Source organism: Rutilus rutilus (assembly GCF_951802725.1).
Source record: "Rutilus rutilus genome assembly, chromosome: 1".
NCBI lineage: Eukaryota > Metazoa > Chordata > Actinopteri > Cypriniformes > Leuciscidae > Rutilus > Rutilus rutilus.
The window spans coordinates 24,035,311-24,062,991 of record NC_140209.1 but is presented as its reverse complement, the minus strand read 5'-3'; the positions used below and the strand labels follow the sequence as shown (position 1 = coordinate 24,062,991).

The 27,681-nt window shown below is 38.5% G+C and overlaps 1 protein-coding gene across 2 annotated transcripts; it reads right to left on the bottom strand.

The window, feature by feature from the left end:
- Positions 1 to 5,373: 5,373 nt before the first annotated feature.
- On the bottom strand, positions 5,374 to 26,828 carry LOC311276915 (uncharacterized protein). 2 transcript variants are annotated; one of them, XM_084386928.1, is made up of 5 exons: positions 26,355 to 26,828; positions 24,282 to 24,598; positions 10,318 to 12,028; positions 9,364 to 9,501; positions 5,374 to 5,936 (listed from the first exon to the last, which is right to left on the bottom strand). In XM_084386928.1, exons 2-4 carry the CDS (start codon positions 24,337 to 24,339, stop codon positions 9,435 to 9,437), a joined length of 1,836 nt encoding a protein of 611 aa, XP_084243054.1. In that variant the 5' UTR covers positions 24,340 to 24,598; positions 26,355 to 26,828; the 3' UTR covers positions 5,374 to 5,936; positions 9,364 to 9,434. The 2 variants fall into 2 exon arrangements, with proteins under 2 accessions (XP_084243054.1, XP_084243055.1); XM_084386929.1 differs by having other exon boundaries at positions 10,318 to 11,971; positions 26,355 to 26,811.
- Positions 26,829 to 27,681: the final 853 nt, after the last annotated feature.

Here is a 27,681-nt window from a genome sequence, read left to right as displayed (position 1 = left end):
CCACCTGATCAACTTTTATCTTTGTTCATCTGTCAGTTATAACTTAGTTACAACAGCCAGACAAAATCTAAAGTTAGTAGTTTAATAGTCAAGAGCCTAGGGCTGGGCGATATATCGCACGATATTGTTATGCGCACCTCATCAGTAAAGCCGGTTCCTTGATTAGTAGTAAATCGCCATCACCTGCTTTCAGATGGAGCGGTGTTAAATTAACACTCCTGGGAGTGTATATGAGTCCACACTCAAGAGTGTAAAGTGTTAAAATATGAGTGTTAAATTAACACTCAAGAGTGTTAAAGTTAATGAGATAATTAAGTGATTAATTTAGTGATGATTGAGCATTATTGAAGACACCTGATGTTAACAAGCAGAATCACTGAAGGAGAAAATCACAAATTGTAAGTTACCATTATGGTGATCAGTGTTTGCTTTAGTTGGGCTCTTGACACTTATATGTTTACTTTAAATTATACTGTTTTTTGTCTGCTGTTATTGATTTATAACAGTTAAATGAACAAAGTAAAGTGTGATCTGATAGTGTTGGTTATGATTTGACATAATCATGCTGTGATCTGAAAAATGAAACTTACTGCAGTAGTTTGGTTTATCTTGTTAGCAGCAGCTTTGTGATTCTACAGCATATGATTATCAGTACTTTACATATAATCCAAAATATTCAATAAACATTGTTCTGATCAAAAGACTTTCAAATAAATTATTTTAGAAACACAGACATCAATAATCAGCCTGTGAATCTCAACAATGGTGACATTAATAAAGCATGTTGCAGTGGCTACCACCAATCACAACTCATTAATGGCTCCCATCATGCATTGCAGTATGAATAAATTATGATCTGAATTGTCTATGTAATTTACTTTTCCTAATTGAATATGCTGCTCGTCACCATTGTTGAGATGCATAGACTGAATCTTGAAATCTGCGTGTGCCTAAAAGTAAGATTTTTTTTCTGGGAATTCTGGGCAATTTATGCAGATTCACAGTTATGCTGTAACAAACAAAATCGAAGTCAGAAAGAAGGATCTTAATGAATTCAGTGATCAATTTCAAATGATGAATGTCATAATATAACCAACACCATCAGAACACTTTATTCTTTGTTCAACTGGCGGTTATATCTCAGATACAACAGCCAAACAAAATCTAAAGTTAATAAAATAAGGGTCAAGAGCCCAAGTAAAGCAAACATTGATCGCCATAACGGTGGCTTACAATTTGAGATTTTCTCCTTCAGTGATTCTGCTTGTTAACATCAGGTGTCTTCAATAAGGTTCAATCATCACTAAATTAATCACTTAATTATCTCATTAACTTCAACACTCTTGAGTGTGGACTCATATACACTCCCAGGAGTGTTAATTTAACACTGGAGTTTTTGCTGTGTACAAAGAGCCGTAGTTAAAGGGTTACTTCAGGATTTAGCATTAAGCTTTGTATTAGTAGAAAACCTGTAGTATTTTCGAATTACCATGCTTTCCACCCTCATATCCCCCTGAGAGGAGAGATTTATGTATTTTTTGTCTGGAAAAAATCCTCCGATGACGCAAAAATCGTCATTTTGCGTCATCGGAGGATTTTCTGGCCAGAGGCTAAAGACTACAGCCAGTAGATGGCGTTGTTCCGCATGTTTTCAGCCCGCCCATACAGGGTGGGATCTCACTCACAGGATGTACACACAGTCAGCCGTCTTTCTCAATTTCTTTGGAAGCTAAGCTAGCAGGCTCTTGTTCTGTGGAGAAAGCTGAATAGTAGGAGAAAGCTGAGTAAGTATGGGTAACCATCCTCCTTTTCCCGGACATGTCCGGCGGGCGAGGATCGTTCAAAATGTCCGGGATTCGGCTTTTGCTTTCTGCGGTCGCCATTCATTGTTTACATGCACACCTCATGTTTCAGTCTAACTGAATTCATTCCGAATGGTGAATCTGAATGTAGTGTTTACATGAACGCTAAACAAGTGATCGGTTGATGTGCGTTTTAACATTGCTAAGAAAATTCCCGCACCTCCGTTGCGAGACCGGCGCGTCTCAGTAATGACACCACCGGCCTCGCGCTGTTCTCCCGCGGCCGTCAGCCTCGTCCTGCTCACCACAGTAAACATAATGAATGGCGACTGTAGAACGCAAAAGCCGAATCCCGGACATTTTGGGCGATCCCGAAATCCCAGGCAGACTCGTCATGGAGACTCACTAGTAGCCTAACCTTGTTTTCAACTGCGCTGTCTTACCGGTAGGCGTGGCCTCCTAGGGCAGCGAAGCAAGTGCATTCTGGGAGTTGTTGTCTTTCATCCACATAAGCCAAAAATACATTTTCTGGCTTTTCTCAGTCTAGAAAGCTCCAAATTAAAAAATGTCTTCACATTTCTTCTACATAAATGACCTATTTTAAATACACATTCATCTTCCCAGAGGTGAAGTATCCCTTTAACTGACAAGCTGAGCCATATCGCATTAATTATCGCTGGCGATACGTCCGCGATATTAATGCGATATGGCTCAGCTTGTCAGTTAACTACGGCTCTTTGTAGTAAATGCCGCTCCATCTGAAAGCAGGTGAAGGCGATTTACTACTAATCAAGGAACCAGCTTTACTGATGAGATGCTCATAACAATATTGTGCGATTTATCGCTCAGCCCTACAAGAGCCCAACTAAAGCAAACACCGATCACCATAATGGTAACTTAAAATTAGATTTTCTCTTTTGGTGATTCTGCTTGTTAACATCAGGCGTCTTCAATAATGGTCAATCATCACACAATTAATAACTTAATTATCTCATTAATTTTAACACTCTTCAGTGTTCATTTAACACTCATATTTTAACACTTTAACCCTTTGAGTGTGGAGTCAAAAAAACTCCCAGGAGAGTTAATTTAACACTTGATTTTTTGCTGTGTGGGATAACATTATCTAAAAACATCCTCAAAATGTTACATTTAAATTGTTCTTGCTTTGTTAACGCGTCAAATTACAAGAACGTTTTATAAAATACATTCCGTAATTTCAGGCCTCAATGATATCCTCAAAACATTTTGCGAACGTTGATTTGATAATGTTCCTCATTTGTTATTATGGAACATTATATAATCTTTTATTTCAACAACATTTCCAAAACATCCTCAAAATGTTACAGTTAAAACGTTATATCTTAATTTACATTTAACCTTATAGAAACATTATTTGGAATGAGAAAACATCCTTAAAACATTCTTTGAACATTACATTCAAATGTTTTCTTTAAAACATAAACCAAACTTGTAGGGAATGTTAGCCAACGTTCTGAGAACGTTCCCTGCTAGCTGGGATATTGGATCAACTGGCACAGCATGGGCTACACAGGGTATTGAAGGGCAGGACTTGCCACTCAAACACAGATGGAGTTTGGTCTCCTTCCATGTCATGCCAGACAAATCTCAGAAGGGTTTTCAGAGAGCAGGCGGACCTGGAGGAACATGGTTTTTACATAACCACTACAGTTTGCTCTTGGAACCTTAACAGCACTCCTAGGAGTGAAGGTCCTAAGGTGGGGCCAGGTAACAGCCACTCATTTAGGTTCAGACCTCGGTACTACTACTACTACTACTAATAATAATAATAGATTTTATTTGTAATGCACTTTACATTTGGAGCAAATCTCAAAGTGTGGGTCACCATGTGATGTGGGATATACCATTATTCCCCTGACTGTGTCAACTGGTGGGAACTCAACTTCTTGACGGTTCCTGCCTGGGTCAGTTTCAGAATTTCAGCATTGTACGCCTTAGCTTGATCTGGATCTTGAGCGAGGTACCGTTCAGTGTTCTGGAGGCTGGGCATTACCATTTCCTTTGGGGCTTGGAAATCTTTGCGCCTAAGCAGAGGGGTGGTGTGACATATTGGTCTTGTCAGTATCTAGTGACCTCCTTTTCGTTCCTGAAGGGAGGTATGTCAATTCGCGTGATCTCGTGGGTCCTCGTGACTTCAGCTGTTCGTCATGGCCGCAGCCGTTCCACAACAAATCCGGACCTGGTGGGTATTGAAGGACAGCGGAGCACGGATCCGACACGCAGCGGAGCTGATCCACAGCCGTTCTGCAGTTGGTGGAAATCCGGGGTAAGCCTACTACTCCTCTTCCACCAGTGCCACTTATCAATTGCCTGAAGGACATAAAGCACTGGCTGGACAGTAACCTTCTCAAACTCAACAAAGACAAAACAGAACTCATGGTGTTTGCCCGCTGTCACTTCTTAAAAATGTTGATGACATCATACTGAATGTGGATGGCTGCTCAATCTCTGCATCTCAAGTACGCAACCTGGGCGTCATCATGGACACTCTCTCCTTCCAACAACACATCAAAAACACTCCTAAAATTGCCTTTTACCATCTTAAGAACATCTCCAGACTCCGACAGTGCCTCTCCAACTCTGTAGCTGAGATCCTCATCCACTCCTTCATCACCTACCGACTTGACTATTGTAACGGTATCCTGTTCGGTCTGCCCAGCAAGGCTACTGACAGACTCCAGTATGTACAGAACTCTGCAGCTAGGATGCTCACCCACAAAAAACTTGGACTTCACATTACTCCCATCCTGAAGAAGCTTCACTGGCTGCCAGTTAAGTCCCGGATCAAATATAAAATCCTCCTCCTGACGTACAAATCTCTCCATGGACTGCACCCCAGTACATTACTGATCTACTTCATCCCTACACTCAGTCATGGACCCTGCGGTCCTCTGAGAAGGACCTGCTCGCTGTCCCTAAGTCCAGGCTCCGGACATTTGGTGATAGAGCCTTCTGTGTTGGTGCACCGTCACTCTGGAACAAGCTTCCTCTTGCCATCTGCTCTGCCTCCTCTCTAATAACCTTTAAAAACCAGCTTAAAACACACCTCTTCACTGAGGCCTAGGCTTCACACCCCTCTTCTCTTATCCCCCTCCCCCTTCTCTTGTTGTTTGTTAAGCGTCCTTGGGTTCTGTGAAAGGCGCTATATAAATTAAAGTTATTATTATTATTATTAAACACTGCTGCGGGTAAATGGACAATTGTTCTGACTTCATGAACCCTGATGGTGTGAATGAAACATCAAACTGACTCAAACAAACTCTTAGAAATGTATATATGATACTGGATATCAAGGGTGAAACTGTTAATAATGTAGACAGACAGCAATCTCATTCAATGTCAGTCATGTGTGCGGTGAAATATAATTTAGTTAAGCATTTAAAAGCTCTGTTGAGAAGTTTAAAACATGGAAAGCTCAAAGCAATCATATCAGGATACTTCATGAATTTCAGAACTAAAATGAAGAAATAGCTTTTAATTCAAGCAGAATCAACAGAAAATTAAAAAAGGACAATAACAATGAGATGTTGATAAAATGAGTAAAGAGTTTAATCAATAATTACATGAAGCAAATACAAACATTATGAAAAAGTGAAAGCGAATTAGATCTCTCTCTTTACTGACTTATAAGAGTCAAAGCATCTCAAGAGAAGAAGAGAAGAAAAGAGTCCAGTTTCAAAGATACATGAAAGTATATCTTGCGTTTCCGTGGAAGAGTAGAAGTGAAACTAGATGTTCTAATGAAAAACAATGAAGAACGAGTTAAAAATGAATATAAGATTCATGTCTCTATTAAAAGTGTTAAGGCCTCTTCTTCAGCTCCTGAACTTTGCCTCCAAAGGATTTTCCAGGGTGAATTTTCTGGTGGTCTTTCAGTTCATCTCTTTCTATCATCCGCAGTAAAGGACTTCCTGCACTGAAACACACACCGCCATGTCTTTTCTGCTGTAATATTCCGAATGAATATTCTCCTTTGTGTGAATCTTCAAGTGTTTCTTCAGGACTGAAGCCCAATGAAACTGTTTACCGCACTGATCACAGTTAAATGGTCTGTCTTCAGGATGAGAGTAGATGTGATTTCAGAGAGAAAGCCTCCCAGCTAACAGACTTTTGTTATAAGAACGTTCTCCAAATATTCAGTGTTGGTTCTGGGAACGTGAAAAATGTCCAGTTTTCTTGACGTTAGAGGAACGTTTTTTAAAAGGTATAATGTTCCTCAAACGTTCTTTCAACTTAATTTTGATTTAAAATTCAACATTATAGGAATGTTGATTTCTAACATTCCAAGAACAAAAAAAATATCCAGTTTCCTTAATGTTACTAGAACGTTATTTGAAGGTTAGTGTGATGTTCCTGAAACATTCAGACACAGCCTTAGATGAACTGAAGATAAAAGACATTAACTCTCTCAAGATCTGATTAAACAACTCCACAAACAGCATTACCAGCTTCACTTATTAATAACCAGACTGACTTTATTTCTGTCACATCTACAGAAGTTCTTATTGAGAATTAACAGAGATTTAGATGTTGATGTCTTATTGAAAATGTTTCGTTTGAGGTCACCATCATGGAGATCAGTCTTTACTTTAGTTGGGCTCTTGACCCTTGAGTATTATTGGGCTTGTGATTTATCAGCAATTGCAGGTGTTCATGGAGAACATTTCTGCATTGATAAAGCAGATCAACTTGTCTGCTTTAATAACAGACAAATGACTGCTTTTTCTGTAATTGATGACTTAATGAATGGAAACACTATTGGAAATTTGGTACTCAACAAAAGAAAAATAAGATTTGTAACATTGTTTCAGTTGCTGAATGTTGATTTCTGTGAGCTTAGATATAAAACACTGAATTTGTTATAGATATGTTGCTTTGAGTTGCAAACTAGCTTTGAGACATTTATTCACTCTCAGACATCAACATTCAGTATATGAAACACAACAATGGTGACATTCTTCATGCCAGCATACAAAACACATTCATGGGTCCCAGCATGCATTGCAGCATGAATAAATTATGCTTTGGAATTATTTTTTTGATTGTCACCATTGTTGAGGTTTGTATGACGAGTACTGATGTTTAAGTGTGTCGTTTTTAACTTTTGGACTATCTCACATAAATTTCTTCAGTTGCAAATGATTTTTATCACATCAATGGAGTTCATTACCTTCTTCTTTTATTACTTTTAAGGTTCAAGTCAAATTATCATGAATGCAGTTGTTTAACTCCAGTTCTTTGTCTGTTATTAAAGCAGAAAAGTTGGTCTGCTTTATCAATGCAGAAATGTTCTCCATGAACACCTGCAAATGCTAATAAAGCACAAATCTAATTCAAGTCAAGGGTCAATAGCTCAACTAAAGCAAACACTGATCTCCATGATGGTGATCTCAAATGAAACATTTTCAATAAGACATCAACATCTAAACCTCTGTTCATTCTCAATAAGAACTTCTGTAGATGTGACAGAAATAAAGTCAGTCTGGTTAGTAATAAGTGAAGCTGGTAATGCTGTTTGTGGAGTTGTTTAATCAGATCTTGAGAGATCTTCAGTTCATCTAAGGCTGTGTCTGAATAAAGTTGTAGTTTGTGTTCTTATCACTCTTTCGAAAGAGGATTGAAAGAATGTTTCAGGAACATCACACTAACCACACTAACATTCAGGAAACTGGATATTTTTATGTTCTTGGAAAGTTAGAAATCAACGTTCCTATAATGTTGAATTTTAAATCAAAATCAAGTTGAAAGAACGTTTGAGGAACATTATACCTTTTAAAAAATGTTCCTCTAACGCAGGGGTGTCAAACTCATTTTCATTGAGGGCCACTTCAGCATTATGGCTGCCCTCAAAGGGCCGGTTGTAACTGTAAGACTTTTACATTTTTTATATATTGTCTCTTTATTTGATTATTACTTATTTAAGTTACAAATATTGTATATGCATTTGCAGGGGTGTTTATAGGTTTTAAAAACATCAGGGGATGAGCCCGAAACATCAGGAGCTGGGTAATAATGATTTGATACAGAGAATAATGTATATTGTATATATGCAGGGGCAAACTGGCTCAAAAATTCAGCCCTGGCACTGTAGCCACACCAGCACACATTACCACACAGTCATGCGTATTCAAATGTGAGTTAGTTAGGGGGATCGGGGACATGCTCCCCCGATAAAATTAGGATTTCTCGGACCTACATATGTGCATTTTAAGGTGTTTAAAGACCAAAAAATTTGGATAACAATAGCTTTAAAAACATGTCAGTGGGCAGTAGCATAAATTATGTCAAGATAACGGATTCTTAAAAATGAGAATGAGGATAAATATTGCAATGAATGATCCACACTACAAAATGGAAATGCAGAATGTTTCTGCTTATTGTTGACAATACACAATCACATATTCCAAACAGCAATGGCCTTAAATGAGAAATTTTGCATTAGAATTATTTTGCATAGATGTTACATTTCAATCAAAAACCAGTGCAATCTTTGTGTGTCCAGAGGCAAATGATCAATTTATATTAGCATTAAAGATTGGTTTCAGCAACTTGTTTCTTTCCTGAGTTAATCAATGTTTTTGGCACTAATCAGTTTAAAGTTCAATTGTTCACTCATAAAGACAGTCACTTGTCGCCACCTACTGGCTTAATGATGCAAGTGGCGCAAACACAGACAAGCGGAGTGATACAAATGGTGAAAAGGCTAATACTGGTACCTATATTAAAATAATATAAAATATCAATATATTATTCTTCAATCAGTTCTATGCAGCAGAATCAGATTTAACAGATTTATTTTTTGACCAATTGTCAAAATAAAGTATAGTCCTACAAAGCATGAGCAGAGCAGGGAGAGGACCCGTGAACGAGAGGATCGTGATTCGTGTCATTTTACCAGTGTTGCCCAGCACGGCTATACACACCATGTTACAGCACAGTAGTGCTATTGCAAAAAGAAACAAGTCCAGAGAAATTTCATGTCTATGGAGTCACGTTTTTTTTAGCGGACTTTGCCTTTCCGGTGAGCGTGAGCAGAGCTCGCAACTCAAACACACACACACACACACACACACACGGAGGTTGCTTGCGGGACATTGAGCAGAACACGCTGTGAACACGGAGCGGAGAGCACAGCGCGCACACACAGAACGCGCTTTGAAGTTATGCATCTTCGGAAGCGGACTCGCACACAAAGTCATAAAACACGCTGAGCCAGAGTCAAACCATCGCCGAACACGGAGGGGCGCGGCTGCTTTTTAGTATCTTTCGGCCAAAAACCGAAAATGTTTTTTTCGGCCAAAATTTTTTGCCAGCCTAAATTTCATTGCATCCCTAATTTTAAGACACCCATATGCTCTCGCGGGCCATATAAAATAATGTGGCGGGCCGGATTAGGCCCGCGGGCCTTGAGTTTGACACATGTGCTCTAACGTCAAGAAAACTGGACATTTTTCACGTTCCCAGAACCAACACTGAATATTTGGAGAACGTTCTTATAACAAAAATCTGTTAGCTGGGCTGAGCCGCTTCTTCACAGTGTGAACTCTCATGTGAATCTTGATCAGACTTGATTTACATGTGAAGCATTTTTTACACTGAGGGCAGGAGACAGATTTTTGGGCTTCTGTTTTTCCTTTCTTGTTCACGTCCATCAGGTCTAAAAGAAACATTAAATCAAGTGAGATTTCAAATAAGAGACAAATGTGAAATGAAAAGTAAAGCCCAAAGTCAAGATCACTGATGACTTCAATAGTCATTTTAATCCCATCATATCTGGTCAACAACTGCTGTGCACAATTATGATCTATTTTAATATCATGAAGATAATTTGTGATATAAATCACTAGTTTGGTCATTAAACTCTAGATGCCGCATACTTGACATGTAATCTGTAAGCAATCACATAGTTTCCAACACCTTTCTAACATTAACAGAGGAAGAATCTGGAAGCTTCTCGTCTCTGTATTCTTGATAAGCACCAGAGCAAATACAAAATCATGAACTGCTGTTAGAAAACATGAAAATACTGTTTGATGTTTTATCTTCCCCATAATAAGCAGTGTCAGAAAGAGAAAGTTGCACAGCGCTGCTATGTATATTGTCAGAGAGTGATTTTGCTCTGAACAGACAAATCACGTCAAAATCAGACAGATTTATTTATATCACACATTCATTTTGGGTTGAACACAAGTTAATAAAAACCAATCAAACAACAAAATGTCCATTGCTCATCGTGGCTGTCAAGAAACTAATGAATGAATGAATGAGGCATTTATATAGCGCTACTATTTACTACTGTACACACCAAGCGCTTTACAATCACATCAGGTGTCGGCCTCATTCACAACCTGGATGATTCAACAGCAGCCACAGTGAAACAGCGCCAACTATAGGTGGAGATAGAGTGATTTGACTGTGACTAACTTACACAGAAGAGGTTTTGTTTCTCAGCACATAAAGATGAACTTCTTACCGTGATCTCAGACTGTGGTGATGTGGTTTCTCCACCGCATGGATCTTCATGTGTATCTTCAGGTGACTTTTAAAACAGAAACTCTTTCCACACTGATCACACGTGTGCGGCTTCTCTCTGCTGTGGATCTTCTCATGTGTTTTCAGATTAGCTGACACACTGAATCTCTTCTCACAGTGTGAACACTTGTAAGGTTTTTCTCCAGTGTGGAACCTCTCATGTGATTTCAGAGATGATGACTGAATGAATCTCTTGTCACAGTATGAACACTTGTAAGGTTTTTCTCCAGTGTGGATCCTCTGGTGCAGTTTTAAACATTGCGCTGTAGTAAAAGTCTTCTCACACTCAAAGCACATGTACTCTCTCACACCTGTATGAGTTTTCTGATGTTTATTTAAATTTTCCTGCAGTGAAAAACTCTTTCCACACACAGAACATGAATATGGCTTCTCCTTCGTATGAACTGCCAGGTGTGTCTTCAGGTTTGATGCCCAAGGAAATGTTTTGCCGCAATGATCACATGTGAACAGCTTCTCTCCAGTGTGGATACTCATGTGACTTTTAAGGTGTCCTGATTGGCCGAATGTCTTCCCACATTGATTGCATGGGTAAGGCTTCTCTCCAGTGTGAACTCTCACGTGAATCCCAAGACTTTGTTTGGTTGTGAAACTCTTTCCACATTGATCACATGTAAATGTTTTATAAAGGTTTTCTCCGCTGTGGATCTTCTCATGTGTTTTCAGAGATGATGATCGACTGAATCTCTTGTCACAGTGTGAACACTTGTAAGGTTTTTCTCCGCTGTGGATCCTCTCATGTGTTTTCAGATGTGACGATCGACTGAATCTCTTGTCACAGTGTGAACACTTGTAAGGTTTTTCTCCAGTGTGAATCCTCTGGTGCAGTTTTAAACAGTTTGCTGTCATAAAAGTCTTCTCACACTCAAAGCACATGTACTCTCTCACACCAGTATGTATTTTCTGATGTTTATGTAAATTTTCCTGCTGTGAAAAACTCTTTCCACACACAGAACATGAATGTGGCTTCTCCTTCGTATGAACTGCCAGGTGTCTCTTCAGGCTTGATGCCCGAGGGAATGTTTTTCCACACTGATCACATGTGAACGGCTTCTCTCCAGTGTGGATCATCATGTGAAGCTTAAGACTTCGTTTGCTTGTTAAACTCTTCCCACACTGAGTGCAGGTGAAAGATTTCTTGGCTCTTTTCTTTAAAAATGTCTTTTTAGTCTTTGAGCGACTCAAAGGTTTTTCTCCAGGTTTGACATGATGTTCCTCCTCCACTTCACTCAGTTCTTCACTCTCCTCCTTCACTGCACTCAGTTCTTCACTCTCCTCCTTCAATTCACTCAGTTCTTCACTCTCCTCCTTCTCTTCACTCAGTTCTTCACTCTCCTCCTTCACTTCACTCAGTTCTTCACTCTCCTCCTTCACTTCACTCAGTTCTTCTCTCTCCTCCTTCACTTCACTCAGTTCTTCACACAGTTCTTCACTCTCCTCCTTCACTTCACGCAGTTGTTCACTCTCCTCCTTCTCTTCACTCAGTTCTTCACTCTCCTCCTTCAATTCACACAGTTCTTCACTCTCCTCCTTCACTTCACTCAGTTCTTCACTCTCCTCGCTCTCTTCCTTTAGCTCTGAAATGAAAGAAAAAAGTTTAATTGCATTTCCAGTACGTCTGTCACGTTTAGTGTCTGTGTTCATGTTATGTTTGCCTGTGACACCCAATTTGCCCACGCGTCTCTGTGATTTAATCCCTGTCTTGTTAATTAGTTATGAGTTAATTTGTCCCAGCTGTGTCTCGCTTTCCAGTCTTCTGTTCTGTGTATTTAAGCAATGTGTTTCAGTCAGTTCCTTGTCTGTTGTCGTTGCTATATGTTTGGTTGTTCTGGTCATGTTTCTTTTGATCCAGTTTGTGAGTATTAGATTTTGTTTAAATAAATACTGCTGCAATTAAGATCCTGTATTCTTCCCTGCTTCAACCAACGCTTGACAACATCCAAATTCAAAGAGAGAAATATGATTATAAAGTCAAAGGACATAAACAGAGCCCTAAAATATTCCCATCATTTTGATGAGATTTTATAAATTAATTATGCATGTCCCTGAAAATCTTCATGAATGAGGAACATAGATCTTCCAATTATTACTTTAAAAACATTATAGGCACAAATCCCATGTTTCTGTCAAGAGAACTATTAAAAATATTTGATCAATGACACAATTATCTAACGTAATAAACACATTAAAAATATACAACTAGTGGTTGACCAATACACACAGTATATATATATATTAGGGGTGCAACGGTACAGATAGCCCACGGTACGGTCCGTACCTCGGTTTTTGGGCCACGGTCTCGGTTCGGTTTCGGTACATGTTTTTTGCAGAAAGAGACTGCTATTTCATCCCAAAAATATGTTTTATTTTTCTTATGAGCATAAACAGAATGTCACAGTAGGAAGAACATCAATGTATGGAATAAATTAACACTCTAGTCTGTACTGAACAACACTAAGTAATACAACCTCTTCAACTATCACTTATATGAAAAACAAAATTGTAAACAAACACACTTCAAAATATTCAAGTGGATCCCAATTCCAAACCTTGATAACTGGTATATGAAGTGATTAATGTGAAAGAAAAAGTGCACTTTTACCTTTAAAGCAACAACATGGAACTTTTCCTCTGCGGTCGCCCTACAGGTTGGAAGCGGAATTGTCCATTACCGCTGTTGTAAAATGATTTACGGTTACTGTCAACGCATTCTCATCCCCAAATCGTCACTTTCAAACATTCTTCAATATCCGACGCACAAAGCACCCGTAGCGTCAATATGAGACGCTTCGGTTATGGGTAGGTTTAGGTCTGTGGTAGGGTTATGCGTCTCATATGGACGCTAAAGGGTGCTTTGTGCGTCAGATATTGAAGAAATTTTGAAAGCGTCCGTATATGACGACTTGGGATGAGAACGGGCTGTTACTGTATATGAAGCATGCAGGTTTTTTTCATATGGGCAATGATAATAATCTTCCTCCTTTCATAATTTATTAGTAGACTAAACATTTTAACTCAAACATTTGCGATTTGCATGTCGATTGCAATGCTCAAATCTGAACGAGAATGATAGCGATAGTATCCTAACCATCTAAAACTAGCATGTTAGTGTTTACTAGCTACCAGATTGATAATTCGCTCATCTACTAACGTTAGCTGATTCATGAAGATAAATGGAGGACCAGATAGTTTCCGTAACGTAGCCAGGCAGACAACAGATTAGAAAAACTAAAGATAGTATGCAAGCAATTTACTTACTAGTTCAACAGCATGACGGCCAAGTCAGCATCGGTCTGACGATAAGCTCACGCCAGCGAGCAAACGCTCGACCAATATTGATCCTCGTCCTGCCTTTCAGTTTATCACTCTCCCTTTTCCTCTTCCGACTCTACTCCGACAAAACCTTGGACTTCTTACGTTTCGCTGCTGCTTCAGCCATGACGAAAACAGACGCACGAAAACAAACGCGCTGGTTGGCCTGTGGTGGGCGAAGTGACGTATGCCGTAAAGCAGTCGAATTTTGTAGTTCTTTTTGAGCTCTGGTTACTACCCGCACCCCGAAGTTACATAGTGCCAGTAAAAGCGATACAGACCCCGTCAGGCTCTGGCAGACGTGTCATTCAACCTATTGTAAGTCGATGTACCATCACAAGGGTCTTGGAAATATATTATGAAGGTTGAAAAACTACATGTTGTTACTTTAACAAACATAAATTAGCTTGTGCTTTGAATAAAAAAAAGCAGAGCAAAATAATATAATAAAAAAATACTACATTCAGGATACAAAGTGCAATGTTATTTACTCATCCACTATTGAGAGATTCTTGTGCAAAAAGATGAGTCTATCAACACTGTCTGGTGCAAGGCGAGACCGGTTGGCACTAACGATGTCCCCAGCAGTGGAGAAAATTCTCTCACTAGGAACTGAAGTCCCTGGGACACAGAGGAGACGTTTTGCCGCTTTTGCTACATGAGGGAACTTGCACTCCCAGCAGGCACAGTACGTCAAAGTGACGTCAGGAAGACGTTGGACTCCAACTAATCTAACGTCAGTCAGACGTCATATTTTGGTTGAAAATGAAAGTCAGGTTGACGCCTAAACCCAACGTTTGTTTGGCGTCAAGCTCCAACGTCAGACAGATGTTGAATATTGGTTGGAATAAGCACCGCAAAAAATGTGACATGCATGGCAGCACATTAAATCTGTGAAGATCTCAGCAGAGGAGGAGTAAACAACTCCACAAACAGCATTACCAACTTCACTTATTACTAACCAGACTGACTTTATTTAATGTTCGTTTGAATGAAATCAAGTTGTATTTTAAAGTCACCATGATGGTGTTTAGCATTTGCTTTAGTTGGACTCTTGACCCTTGACTTCTTAGTATAAAATTTTCTCTTTACATTATTACTTAGCCATCAATAATCAGTGTATGACTCTCAACAATGGTGACAATCAATGAAATGCTTCATGCTGATTGTCACCATTGTTGAGATTCAAATGCTGTTTCTTGATGTCTGTGTGCATCTAAGTACTGGCATAGATGAAAGATTTTTGTGCACTAAATAGTTTTTAATAACCAAGTATTTTATTAACAACATTGCTTGATGTGCTGAAGAATCAAATTACTTCTATTATGAATAAAACAATATTAAAACCTCAAGTCCTACACAATCAAAGCATTAGACACTGAATAAGATCAGGGATTCAGGCAATTACATAATGATATCATCATCATAATCAGCCAACACCACCTGATCTCATTGCTTTTTTTGCTACAACAATTGTGCTTTATAAACACTCAATTATAGCAGCCAGAGATATTTTTATATTAAAGAGACAAGGGTCAAGAACACAACTAAAGCAAATGCTAACCACCATCATGGTGACTTTAAAATGCAAAATATGATTTAATTAAAACGAAAATTAAATAAAGTAAATCTGGTTAGTTTTAAGTGAAGCTGGTAATAAGTGTACGGTCATGCATTTCACCTTTTTGTCTGGTTTATTCCAACCAAAATTCAACGATTGCCCAAAGTTGGAGCTTGACGTTAAACAAACGTTGGGTTTAGACGTCAACCCGATTTTCATTTTCAACCAAAATCCAACGTCTGACCGACGTTGTAGTCTATATCCTGTGCCTGCTGGGAAGCTTTGGGACATACTACTTCGTCATCTTTATCGGACGGATCTGTCGCCTGCATCCTGTCACGTAAACTGCCCTGTCAATCATTGTGTCACAGTTAAAATCCTCTATTAAATCTAATTTAATTTCCTACCATTTCGGAGAGAAATGTAGTAGCACGTTCATCTGCCAGTGGGTCTTTCATGGAGACTGTCCTCATGTGTTTGCAATTTGAATATAATAATGCATTTAAAAGTTGAACGGACGTCACTCAAATGCCTCTGGGCGCAATTGGATAGACCTAAAACCAATCAGAGTGATCGTCATTGTGTAAAGCCCGCCTCAACGTTTCTGATTGGTGCCGCGATTTCGACAGCATGGAAATGGGCTTGAATGAGCTCTTTGCCAGACTACTTGCAGAGCAAATCTGAATTTGCCGGAAGTTGTCTGGGTTTTCCCAGGCTAGTAACTTAGCGAAAATCATTTCTGGGGAAAAATAACTCAAATGAAAGGGAATAATCATGAGTTTATGAATATGATTTGCTTATCGTCTACACAGATTAAATTACCCAAAAAGGGAATATTTGATCAATTTGTCAAGGTAACTTTTATCAGCATTAATTTCAGTTATCTAAACATACTGTTTGTCCCACAAACTTCATGTAAGACTTCCTTATCAAATGTCAATAAAAGTACCCTTCATACACACTCCAAGAAATATTAATTTTCTGGCCGTGAACATACATTTTTCCTGTGTTTATAAAATTAAACTACTCACCGTAGTAAATAATAAAAGCTTTGTAGCTTAGATCGTACATTTTCAGGGACTTCGAGTTGGTGAGCAATAAAGCAGATTCAATTCAAGAAGATTATTGGGTTTAATAAAAACACAAGCTAAGGATACAGAATACAATTCACACGAGTATATGTATATACAGACTACGAACACGTAAACAAACAACGAATAAGGAATGGGAGTGAGAGATAGAAAGGGAGGAAAGATTGAGAGAAAGTGAAAGCAAAATCTCAGGAAGGCAGTTTCACTGAAAAAGTAACCCTTTTGAGAGACAAGAAGAAATCACATCACCCTAAATAGGGCGAACGACAAAAGCTCGATAAACTTCTGGAGCAAACGGAGTTCGTGGGAAGTTTAAAAGGTCTACTCAAAGTTACGTTGCCGGCTACGTTCACTTCACTGAACGTAGGAGAAGGTCCGAAGACGAAAAATAAAGACTAAAGAAAGACTGAAGAAAAGAAAAGAAAAGAAAAGAAAAGAAAAGAAAAGAAAAGAAAAGAAAAGAAAAGAAAAGCGGAGAAAACTCCCTAAGGAGTCGTGGGACAACTCTCACAGACAAAGTGCTCTCTAGAAACTTTCTGTGTCAGTCTCTTATGGAGAGTCTTAGTTTCGCCTACTTCGCGTACGTGGACCAATCACCTTCAGAGATTTCAGAGCGGTATTGCAACACACCAACAATATGTCATATACCTTTGGAAATGACTTTAAATGATAAGTTTGAAGAAACGTTTGGGTGCGTGCGTATTGGAATGTCTGGGTGTGTGTGTGGAAGGTCTGGGTCGCAAGGGGCGAGTTCCATATCTCCCCTGGGAATATTTTGAATAGGGTTGGGTATCGAGTATCGAGTATCGATTGGAACCGGGACTAGCTTTGCGATTTTCCCGGTATCGTTCAAAAGTTTTAATTTCGATTCCTAGTTTCGATTCCTAAAGCTTAAAAGAAAGAAAAAAAAAGTTTCGATTCACAGTCCGCCGGCGCCGACTGGAAGAAGAAACCGCTGAACACCAATGAAGAAGCGTCCACCGGAAGTTTTGGTTTAACGAGCGATCGAACATGGCTAGCGTGCGTCGGCGGTCCAAAGTGTGGCTTCACTTTTCGAAACAAAACGAAATCTCGGCAAAATGCAACATTTGCAGCAAGATTGTTTCGTGCATAGGAGGGTGCACGTCAAACATGATAAAGCACCTCCGAGGTCATGGAGTGGAAGTAAATGCGTGCCCTGTATTTGATGCGCTGCGCCGACCGTCCTCCGCTGCCTCTTCCTCTGGCTCCGACCCCCAGCCTGGCACCGCAGTGACTACACTGCAGTCCGAATCCGGTAAGTAAAACAATACATACAAAAAATAATATGTCTTGCGCCAACATTGAGGCAGCTAACAAATTAGCCCACGTATTTTTTCATAGACAATTTACAACCTGAGATTGCTACAGCTAGCCAGGCTGATGACTCCAGGACTCCGCGATGTGCTGAGCCTAACGTTACTCCGTTCACCATAGCGGCAAGGGGGAAGATGTCAGTGCAACAAAAGGAAGAGTGCCACAGAAAGGTCACTGCACACATTGTGAAAAGGCTGCATCCCTTCTCAGAGGTGGAATCACCAACATTTAGGTTAGTTAAGCAATAACGATAGAGCTAAGCTAACTTAATTGATACTGAGCTAGGGTCGCGTTTCATAACATGTTTGTTTATGTTTGCAGGGACATGGTGAAAACTCTAAACCCAAAATACACACCACCTTCCAGGGATTACATGTCAAACACATTAATCCCATCGTGGTACAAGGTTGAGAAGTCAAACATTATTACAGAGCTCAGTGAAGTCAGCGCTGTTGCACTCACATGTGATGGCTGGAGTAGCATCACACAGGACCAATACCTCACCATCACAGCACACTACATAGAAGAGGGCAAAATGCAGCAAAAAGTGCTAAAAACAAAGGCTGTGTACAAAGCACAGACCGGTTTTGTTGTTGCAGAGGAAATTAGTGATGTTCTGTCAGAGTTTGGCATATCTGATAAAATTGTAGCAGTCACCGTAGATAATGCTGCCAACATGGATGTGGCTATTAAGCGCCTGCGATTTGTAAAACTGTGCTGTTTCGCCCATACACTTAATTTAGCAGCACAAAGTCTATACTCCCTAAATTCAGTGAGTCAGTGGGTGGCCAAGGTCCGAACCATTGTTGTATGGATGAAGAGGTGCTCAATGGCCAAGGTGGTTCTCAAAGAGAAGCAACAACTTCTACGTAAGTCAAAGTTCACTTTATTTAACTGTTGCATTGACACGTAATGACTTTATATGTCTGATCTATCTTATTATTATTTATGAGCTCTGCAGTACTACAGTATTTGAATACAATTGTACAAAAGTATTGTTTGTCTCCTATGATGAAAAAGCATCTGTTATATGACTTAAAAATGTATGTTATTGTTTTTGTCAGAGCTGCCCCAACACTCACTCATTCTTGACGTGAGAACACGGTGGAACTCTCTATACCTAATGCTGGAGAGATTCACAGAGCAGTACCCTGCAATTCAGGCAGCCAGCTTGGATCAACGGCTGAGAAAAAATATGGATAGGGACAGGTAGAGATAGATAGAAAAGTTCAGACAAAAAATGCCAGAACAAAACAAAATACAAATTCATAGAACAGTGTTAGTGAATGTGCTAAATCTGCTAGGGAGTGCATATGTTAGGTGTTTTGTTAAGAAAAAAATATAATATTTTTATTACTCCAATCTATGTGTTCTTAATTCTTTTACATACAGACTTGCTCGGCTAACTGAGGAGGATTTTAGGAAAGCTGAAGACTTCATCAACCTGATGAAGGTGCTCTACACCTCAACACTCTGCGTGTCCTCCGAAAAAAGTCCCACATGCGGACAGATTCTGCCCATCCTCAAAAAGCTTGAGGCACACCTGGCTGTAAAAGAGGGAGACACAGTCTTTGTGTCAAGCCTTAAAAAGCAGGTTTGGGCAAACCTATCTAAGCGCTACCAGGTAAGTGACTGAGGCAGGGCACCTGGAAAGAAATTGTTCTAGAATAGAAATATCCTGTGGCTTGTTAAAACATTTAAAGAACACGTGTTTTGCAGAATGATGAGATCAGGAACTTTCTCCAAGTGGCCACTGCGTTGGATTCACGCTTTAAACATAAATTGGACGATGATGACACCATCTGGGACCAGATCCAGAGAAATCTGATTGAAAAGGTGAAATGTCATTCATGCACACAACTGTCATTTTCAGCTATTAAAATCTAGATGCTAATTATGTTCTTTATAGTCAACAGAGGAAGACGGTGGAGCTGATGGGGACACCATGCAGTCTGAGAATGAGGATGAGCAGGAGAGTGTAACTGTACAATAGCTGATACTATATAGGTTTTCAATTTAAATAATGATCATGCCTTTAATGGAGGTTTTCCCTTTTTTTGTGATAAATAATACTGATGATGAACCTTTTGTTTTGTTTTTTAGCAACAGCCTCCCTGCAAACTGCCCAGGAAGACTCCACTGGAGGAACTGTTTGCTGAGGAAGAGGCACAGAACATAGTGTCACAGCAGAGCTCCATGTCCATCAAGAAACTAGTGGAGAGAGAGCTGCAGATATACCAGGAAGTTCCACCGGTCCTTATGTCTGAGGACCCTGCTGCATGGTGGTGGAACCAACAAAAGACTTATCCTTTGCTGTCAAATCTCGCTTTCTCTTATTTATGTGTTCAAGCGTCATCTACTCCGAGCGAACGTGTTTTCTCCACAGCAGGAGATACAATTTGTCCAGAACGCTCACGCATCCTGCCTGAGAAAGCAGATATGATCATTTTCTTGAACAAGAACTGTTCCTGATTTTATAATATACCTGCTGCTAATCTGGACTGAGTTTTAAAAGTTGTCTCTAATAGTTTATTTTCTATTCTGCACCAGGTTAGCCCATCAGTGGGAGCAAGGTAATGTTTAAGTACCTGCAGTATCATACACTGTCATGTGTAAATGTTTGTGAGGTTTTCAAAAATAAAGCTCTCTTGAGGAAAGTGTACCCCTGTGAAAATATATTCATAATTAATAATATTTATATAAAATTCAAGTTCATAGATTTGATATTTATATTGTAGTTGAAAACAGCCCTGTGAGAAATTCATAGTAAAGTTAATAAAAAGTAAAAAGTTAATAGAATTCAAATTGATGGAGAAGGTCAGACTATTTCCTTCAGAAAGACCATTGGTTAGCTAAGCTCATTTAAAATATCTTAAACTTTTTTTGACCCTGCCTCTTAAAAGAATCGGAATCGAGAATCGTTGGGAACCGGAATCAAAACAAGGAATCGGAATCGGACTCGGAATCGTTCAAATTTAAACGATACCCAACCCTAATTTTGAAGTTTGCAAAGCTGGGAGAATATCCTGTATCGTGTTGTCTGTTAACACTTAAGGCGCCATAAAAGTCATCAAGACCATCTTCTTGCAGATTAGCTGGAGCCTAACGCATGATTTGCATTCATGAGTTCAGAGGCTAAAAGCTTTGGATTTCAGAAGGAATGTGCTCAGAACACAGAGTCAGAATTTGTTCATTCAGAACAAATGAAAGAATGATTCATAGGCCAGACGCTACACCGCATCAGCACCGAAAACATGATTTTTTTTTTTTTAAATCTAAAATCAAAAAATCGTGATACGAACCGATCGTAGGTTTGGTCTATCGTTACAGCCCTAGTAAGATGAAAAAGCAGGAGTTTAGTTGTTTGTCATGGTTGTAAAAAAAAAAAACAATGGCTATCTGAACATCTTTGCCAAGCGCAAACCAGGGCTGGGTTTCCCGAAACCTCCTTAACACTACTACGTGGTTCTTAAGTTACACCTTAAGCTGTACCTTATCGTTAATACGTGCTTCCCAAAACTTTCTTAGTTAAGTTTACCTTCTGTAAGTCATAAGTTCGGAAGGTTGGTCTGGACCACTAGCTTTACCTTATCACTGTTGCAGGTCTATATGAATATAATTCTGAAGTTTTAATACACACAGACAGTGTTCAATTAGGCTTGTAGGGAACTTTTTTCTTCTTCAAAGAAGAGACCAGGAGATGTTGGGATCGCGTTCAAACAAGTTATTCTTCATTGAGCGTGACTGCAGGTTGTCCAACCTAATCTTAATACAGTATTCATTGTAGATATATACATTCCAAGGGGGAGGGATTACATAGAGGCGGAGACTCTGAACAAAGCATGCAAATGAAGTAGGAACACACCCTACTCTGAGATCGCTACCAGTCCAATTGAATCAGCGTAACTATTCAAATGCTGATATTGGCCAGGAACTCCAGTTCCAAGAGCCATCCCAGAGCCATTAAAGACAAAAGGTGAAAGTCTCCCCTACAGCTAATCCAATCAACCTAACGATTCAACGTCTGGGCCAGAAAGCCATTTGGGCTCCGAAAGGTGAGAATCTCAGTGATCGGACTAAAACACAATAGAGAAAACAGGACTGGCAGAAGTCTCTAGCTAGAAGCTGACCCTACTAAAATCAAAGTCTTAACTTTTAATGTTGGAACCTAAATGAAACATTTAATAAATTTGTAATACAACAGGCTAATTCAAGTGTTTTCATGCAAAGAATAAAATTGTCATTACACTGATTGTTGTTAGAATTTTTTATTATATTATTATACAATATTATTAATTTAATTAAAGAGCGCTTTTAAAGGCCAGTGAAAGCATAGGCTACAGTCAGTTAAGTTCTATTCGGACGCTAATATTGTTTCTCATGGGCTCGTCCGGTATTTTAAACATTTACAGGGGTAAGTCGGTGATTTTAGTGCCGTCCGAATCCATAATATCAGTGTTTTTTCTCACTCAACCAGCGTAAAAATTCCTGGCCAAATTAGTACTGTTTTTTGACAAACAGGTTGTGTGGTAATTGAATTGCCACATCTCCTAGTTTACAAGAGAGATTCAAAATCCATAGTTTAAATCCTTTTTGATCACTGCCGAGCACCGTACGTAAGGTGTACACTTTTATTACTGAAATGCTGGAAAGTATTTACAAGAACAATATTTCATAGCTCCACCTCAGCGAACAAAAAAGGGAAAGAGAAGAAAGCACATAAAAATTTGAAATGGTTATAATATATGTAGGTAGTATATACATATAAAATGTGTAGGCTAGGCTATTATAGGCTATTATTATAGTTTGGATTATTTTTTATAACATCCCATAAGTCCTAATAAATGCAATTTCAACTATTTCTGAAGTGCTTCTTTTATAAAGAACACCACTTTCTCACATAAACAGAGAATAATTGATTCTCGAGCCGTCGATAACAACAGATTCAGCAGCATCGCCCCGGCCAGCACCGGGTAACGTCGCACGTAAGAAGGTATATCTTAAGCAGCTTCCTAAAATATAGTTCGGGGAACACGACTAGAAATGGTATACCTTCAGTTAAGTTATACCTTAAGAGTCTTCGTAGAGCGCTAAGAGACAACGTTATCGGGAAACCCAGCCCAGTACAGAAGTAGGCCTAATCACTAAATTATCGGGGAGGGTCATGCCTTTTTTCACAATCATTTTGGAGGGTCATAGAAAAATGTATTGCTGGCGAAGGGAGGGTCAAGTCTTTTTTGACTACAGATCTCAAAACTCCTCCGGTAGCCCCTTAAATAATAAACGAACAGTCCCTTAGTATTTGAAATCGAAAGCAGCCGTCTGTCATTGAGTTTCATATTTTTTATATATAATCCCACTGCATTCCCAACGACATAAGTTATGCCTTCACAGAGCATTTTTAAGGAAAATACCGTCAGGGGAGAACACACACTGCTAGCGCATCATCAAGCAAAGTGTGTTTCTTACAGTGCATATCCTGTGCAATGAAGCCCGTGATTCAACCTTCTGAACTTTATGAATGATTATTTTATAGAAGGTTCGACAGTGTGTGTGTGTGTGTGTGTGAGGCACACACAACCCTAGCAAATTAGCTCAAAAAGGGAAATATATATAATTAATTATGACAAGTTATAATTGTGTATGTATAAAATATTTAGATCAGCTTTCAGAATTACTTGTAGCAGAATTAATTTTAGCAAAAGCAAAAACAATCTCTGGCACTTTAATTTCCTATTATCTGTAAAGCGGCTTTGAAACAATCTATATTGTTAAAAGCGCTATATAAATGAAGGTGACTTGACTTATACCTGTTTATTTGGTTGTTTACTTATTTTCTTTTCACCCTGTATGTATCATAAACATAAATAAATCATACAAAAAAGAAAAACCATATTCAGTGACCATAACTCGTTATTCAGCTAGAAAAAATAATTCTAGAGAGGAGCATTTTGATAATTATTTGCACCACATTACATATTCATTATAATTTTATAATGTTCAATATTTGATGCATGTTTGAATAAATCAGTAAACTTTTTTGACAGCCACTATAGAAATATGATTATGTAATTGTAAAGTTAGTATAACTTTATTATTATTTAAAAAAAAATCCTTGAATGTAATTTAAGTGTTTATATACAAATCAGTCAATTTTAACCTTCAATATTATATTAATGTAGTACAAACTGACTCCCATGTGTAGTTTACAGCATTATTTGAGAGATTTTCTTTCCTTGAAAACATTTGCCATGTCTAATATAGTATATCCAAAACAATCGATATCGAATCGTGGCAATACTCAGCAAACTATGTTGAGAAATGTCAAAATGTTTGGTAACATGGTTGCAAAAAATGTGAGCCAGTTATAAATGTAAAATAAAACATTAAAATATTTAGTTGGACCTGATGTTGACAATCAATAACAGTTCCTCAAACCTCCCTTTACTGACCATTTGTGGTACACAAACAGAAAGAAAATATTCTTCTATTTCATAGTTTACCTGTTTATCTAAATGTGAAGAAGTGCTTTAATGTTTCTAACATGAATGTTCTTCAGCATCATGAATGAATGAAGAATACACCAACCTCTTTGTTCTTCAGGATCTTCAGTGTGTTTCATTCTGCAGGGTTCTGGATCACTCATGTTCTCACTGTCCTCTTTAATAAACTCAGTCTTTGCAGATTCCAGCTCTTCCTGATGCTTTGATGCTGGTCTTCACTTGTAGACTGATGGGAATATTCCAGCATTTATTGGATAATTACAGTGGGAGGAGCTTCACTGATGATGTGATTGCTGTGGGAGGAGCTTCACTGTGGATGTGATTGCTGTGGGAGGAGCTTCACTGATGATGTGATTGATGTGGGAGGGGCTTCATTGATGATGAATTTCACTGTAGGAGGAGCTGAAAATCAAAGTTATCAGTTACTGAGTTTGTTTTAATACTAAATGACATATCTAAGCATTTATGTCTGTATCTCTATATAGAAACCAACCAAGCGTGCCGCACAAGCCCTGAAAAGTGAAGCCAAAACGTCTCGATCGCCCCCAGGTGACTGGTCCTAGAATAGGTCATAAACCCCGCCTCCCGTGTTATTCAACGGGACTTGAGACCAACTAAACAATTTAATTACACTTATATCTTTTTTCCGAAGGTGGTTTCTGTCATTTACTGTAGTTTTTATCACGCTGATGCAAATTCAAGTGTTCGTTTTTAAAATAAGTTTGTTTTTAGTTAGTTATTTGATGCTATAAAAACGGTGGTGTGACGTCATGATTGAAAGCTGTGATTAAAGGAGAAGTTCACTTTCAAAAAAACTTTTGCTGATAATTTACTCACCCCCATGTCATCCAAGATGTCCATGTCTTTCTTTCTTCAGTCGCAAAGAAATTAAGGTTTTTGATGAAAACATTCCAGGATTTCCCCCCATGTAATGGATTCTATTGGGACCCAAACGGTAGAAGGTCCAAATGACAGTTTAAGTGCAGCTTCAAAGGGCTTTAAACGATACCAGATGATGAATAAGGGTCTTATCTAGCGAAACGATCGGTCATTTCCAAAAAAAATAAAAAAGTTTAAGTTTTATAAGCACAAATGTTCGCCTTGCTCTGTTCTGTGATGCGCGTTCGTGACGTCACGTAATACGCAATTACGTTGAAAAGGTCACGCTTGAAAAATTTCTGTCCTGAAGAAAATGTTCTTTTTGGCTTTTTAATATTAAAACACCCAGGATACGCACACGAAATGGGCATTTTAAACGATAAACTGACACAAATACATTTGAAAATGTGTATATGGTCCTCCTCCTGCACATTTGTAAACACGTCAAGCGTGACCTTTTCAACGTAATTGCGTATTACGTGACGTCACGAACGCGCATCACAGAACAGAGCAAGGCGAACATTTGTGCTTATAAAACTTAAACTTTTTTATTTATTTTGGAAATGACCGATCGTTTCGCTAGATAAGACCCTTATTCATCGTCTGGTATCGTTTAAAGCCCTTTGAAGCTGCACTTAAACTGTCATTTGGACCTTCTACCGTTTGGGTCCCAATAGAATCCATTACATGGGGGGAAATCCTGGAATGTTTTCATCAAAAACCTTAATTTCTTTGCGACTGAAGAAAGAAAGACATGGACATCTTGGATGACATGGGGGTGAGTAAATTATCAGCAAAAGTTTTTTTGAAAGTGAACTTCTCCTTTAAGAGGTTCTCTGAGCGAAGTAGTCACTGAAGCACCAACAGACTTTCGGGATCTTCGGAGGACTGAGAAGATTGGAGCTTTACATTTAATATCTAAATTTCTATAATTAATTATTAGCCCCAAGACTCAGCCCCAAGATGTCAGCGCAATATCGGGACACTGGCGGCTTCACTTCTCACCAATGGAAGAGAGCGAAGGGGTGTCGTCCATATTTTTTTACAGTCTATGAAACCAACAATTACCCTCAGTCTTTAAGTGTCAATTTACAGGAGATCTGAAGACATCAGCATAATAAATGAGGTGAAAACAGGAACTATTTTCATGAAATTGTTTTACGGTGTGTACTTTACTCTTAAGTAACACCTTTTACCTATTTATTTATTATTCTCAGGTAAGGTAAAGAAAGTCAAATCTGACCTAAACCATAAGCATTCAAAAGGTAACGTTACTTACAAATTTGGTCAGAAGACTCATCTGTGGTATGTTCTCATTAAAAGTCTTCCAGCATCATAAATCTAAGTGTCAGTAGGCAGATTTTGTAATCAATTAAGTTTCTTTTAATTGGTTACTTTTCTTTTTATAATAAACAAAAATATAAAGGCAAATAAAACTTCATCGTTTAAGTATAAAATACAATAATCACGTTTTGAATCAAAAGTGTAGTGAGCTCTGGGCTTCGTATCTTCTGCTTGGGGTTTCTTGTCCATCAGCTCTGGGCTTCAGAATCAGTATCCCAAGAGGCAATCAGTTCATCAGTCTTGTATACTCCTGTTGTTTAACCCTTAAAGACCGATACAGCCGCCGGCGGCATAAAATAACTCGTTCTAAAATGTTTAATAACTTTTGATTCGCTAATCCAATCTGTATGCTTTAAAATGCACCGTAAACATGAGATTCTCAGCTTTCCCGTGTTATCACGGTTGTCCCTATTGGTCATTCAGTAACAGCTCCGTAGTGCCGGTGATTGCGTCATCAAAATCTGCAGCAGTGATTCGTCAAGGAAACACATGTGGTTTCTTTCTCTGAGCCAAACAGGAACGATTGTTGATGCCCAGATTCGTCCAAACGGTCATCAACTCAACCAATAAACATAGTGATTGGTGTTTTTAACAAACGCAATAGATTGAAACGAAATGCATTGAAAACTAACGGATGCAAAGTTTTTGACCATTTTTGCAAAACATGAAAGAGCACAAAACACAAAAGAGCATGAGTAAATAAAAAAATATATATAAAAAATATTTTTGTGAATGGATGCAGCACTATGTAACGTACATAGTTTGAGAAGATCTCATTTGCACTGTTTATTTATCTATTTGTATTTAGTTTGTGAAGATTATTTGCACTATTTGTTCATTAGCACTCAGTATATTACCCTCAATGAACCATTTCTTCATTTGCACTGTTTATTTCTTTTTGTATTTAGTTTGTGAAAATTATTTGAACCATTTGTTCATTTACACTCTGTATATTGTATTGTTAGTATTTATATTGCACAGTTGTCATTACTTGTTATATTGTTTGCATTTGTTATTTACATTCAAATTATAACACAATTTTCTGAAGAAAAATGTTTGCTTTAGTGTTCTGTTGTAATATAACAACTTTTCTATTTACTTTACTTCCTGAACTTATTTGGACACATCTACATTGTCAGTAAATGTAATACACCTGTTTTTACTCAAAAACGTCTAGAATAATATTATAATAAATGGCTATAACTTGCTGAGGGATTGTTAAATGTAGACAAAATTTCATCTGGAAGTCTAAAACAACCAAG

Excerpts from the sequence above, each read along its gene's own strand:
- LOC311276915 (XM_084386928.1), bottom strand. The coding sequence starts at position 24,339 with ATGAGTGATCCAGAACCCTGCAGAATGAAACACACTGAAGATCCTGAA. Across the intron at positions 12,029-24,281 it reads AGATCCTGAAGAACAAAGAG|ACACTAAACGTGACAGACGT; the intron begins GTTGGTGTATTC and ends ACATGAACACAG. Across the intron at positions 9,502-10,317 it reads CACCACAGTCTGAGATCACG|ACCTGATGGACGTGAACAAG; the intron begins GTAAGAAGTTCA and ends TGTTTCTTTTAG.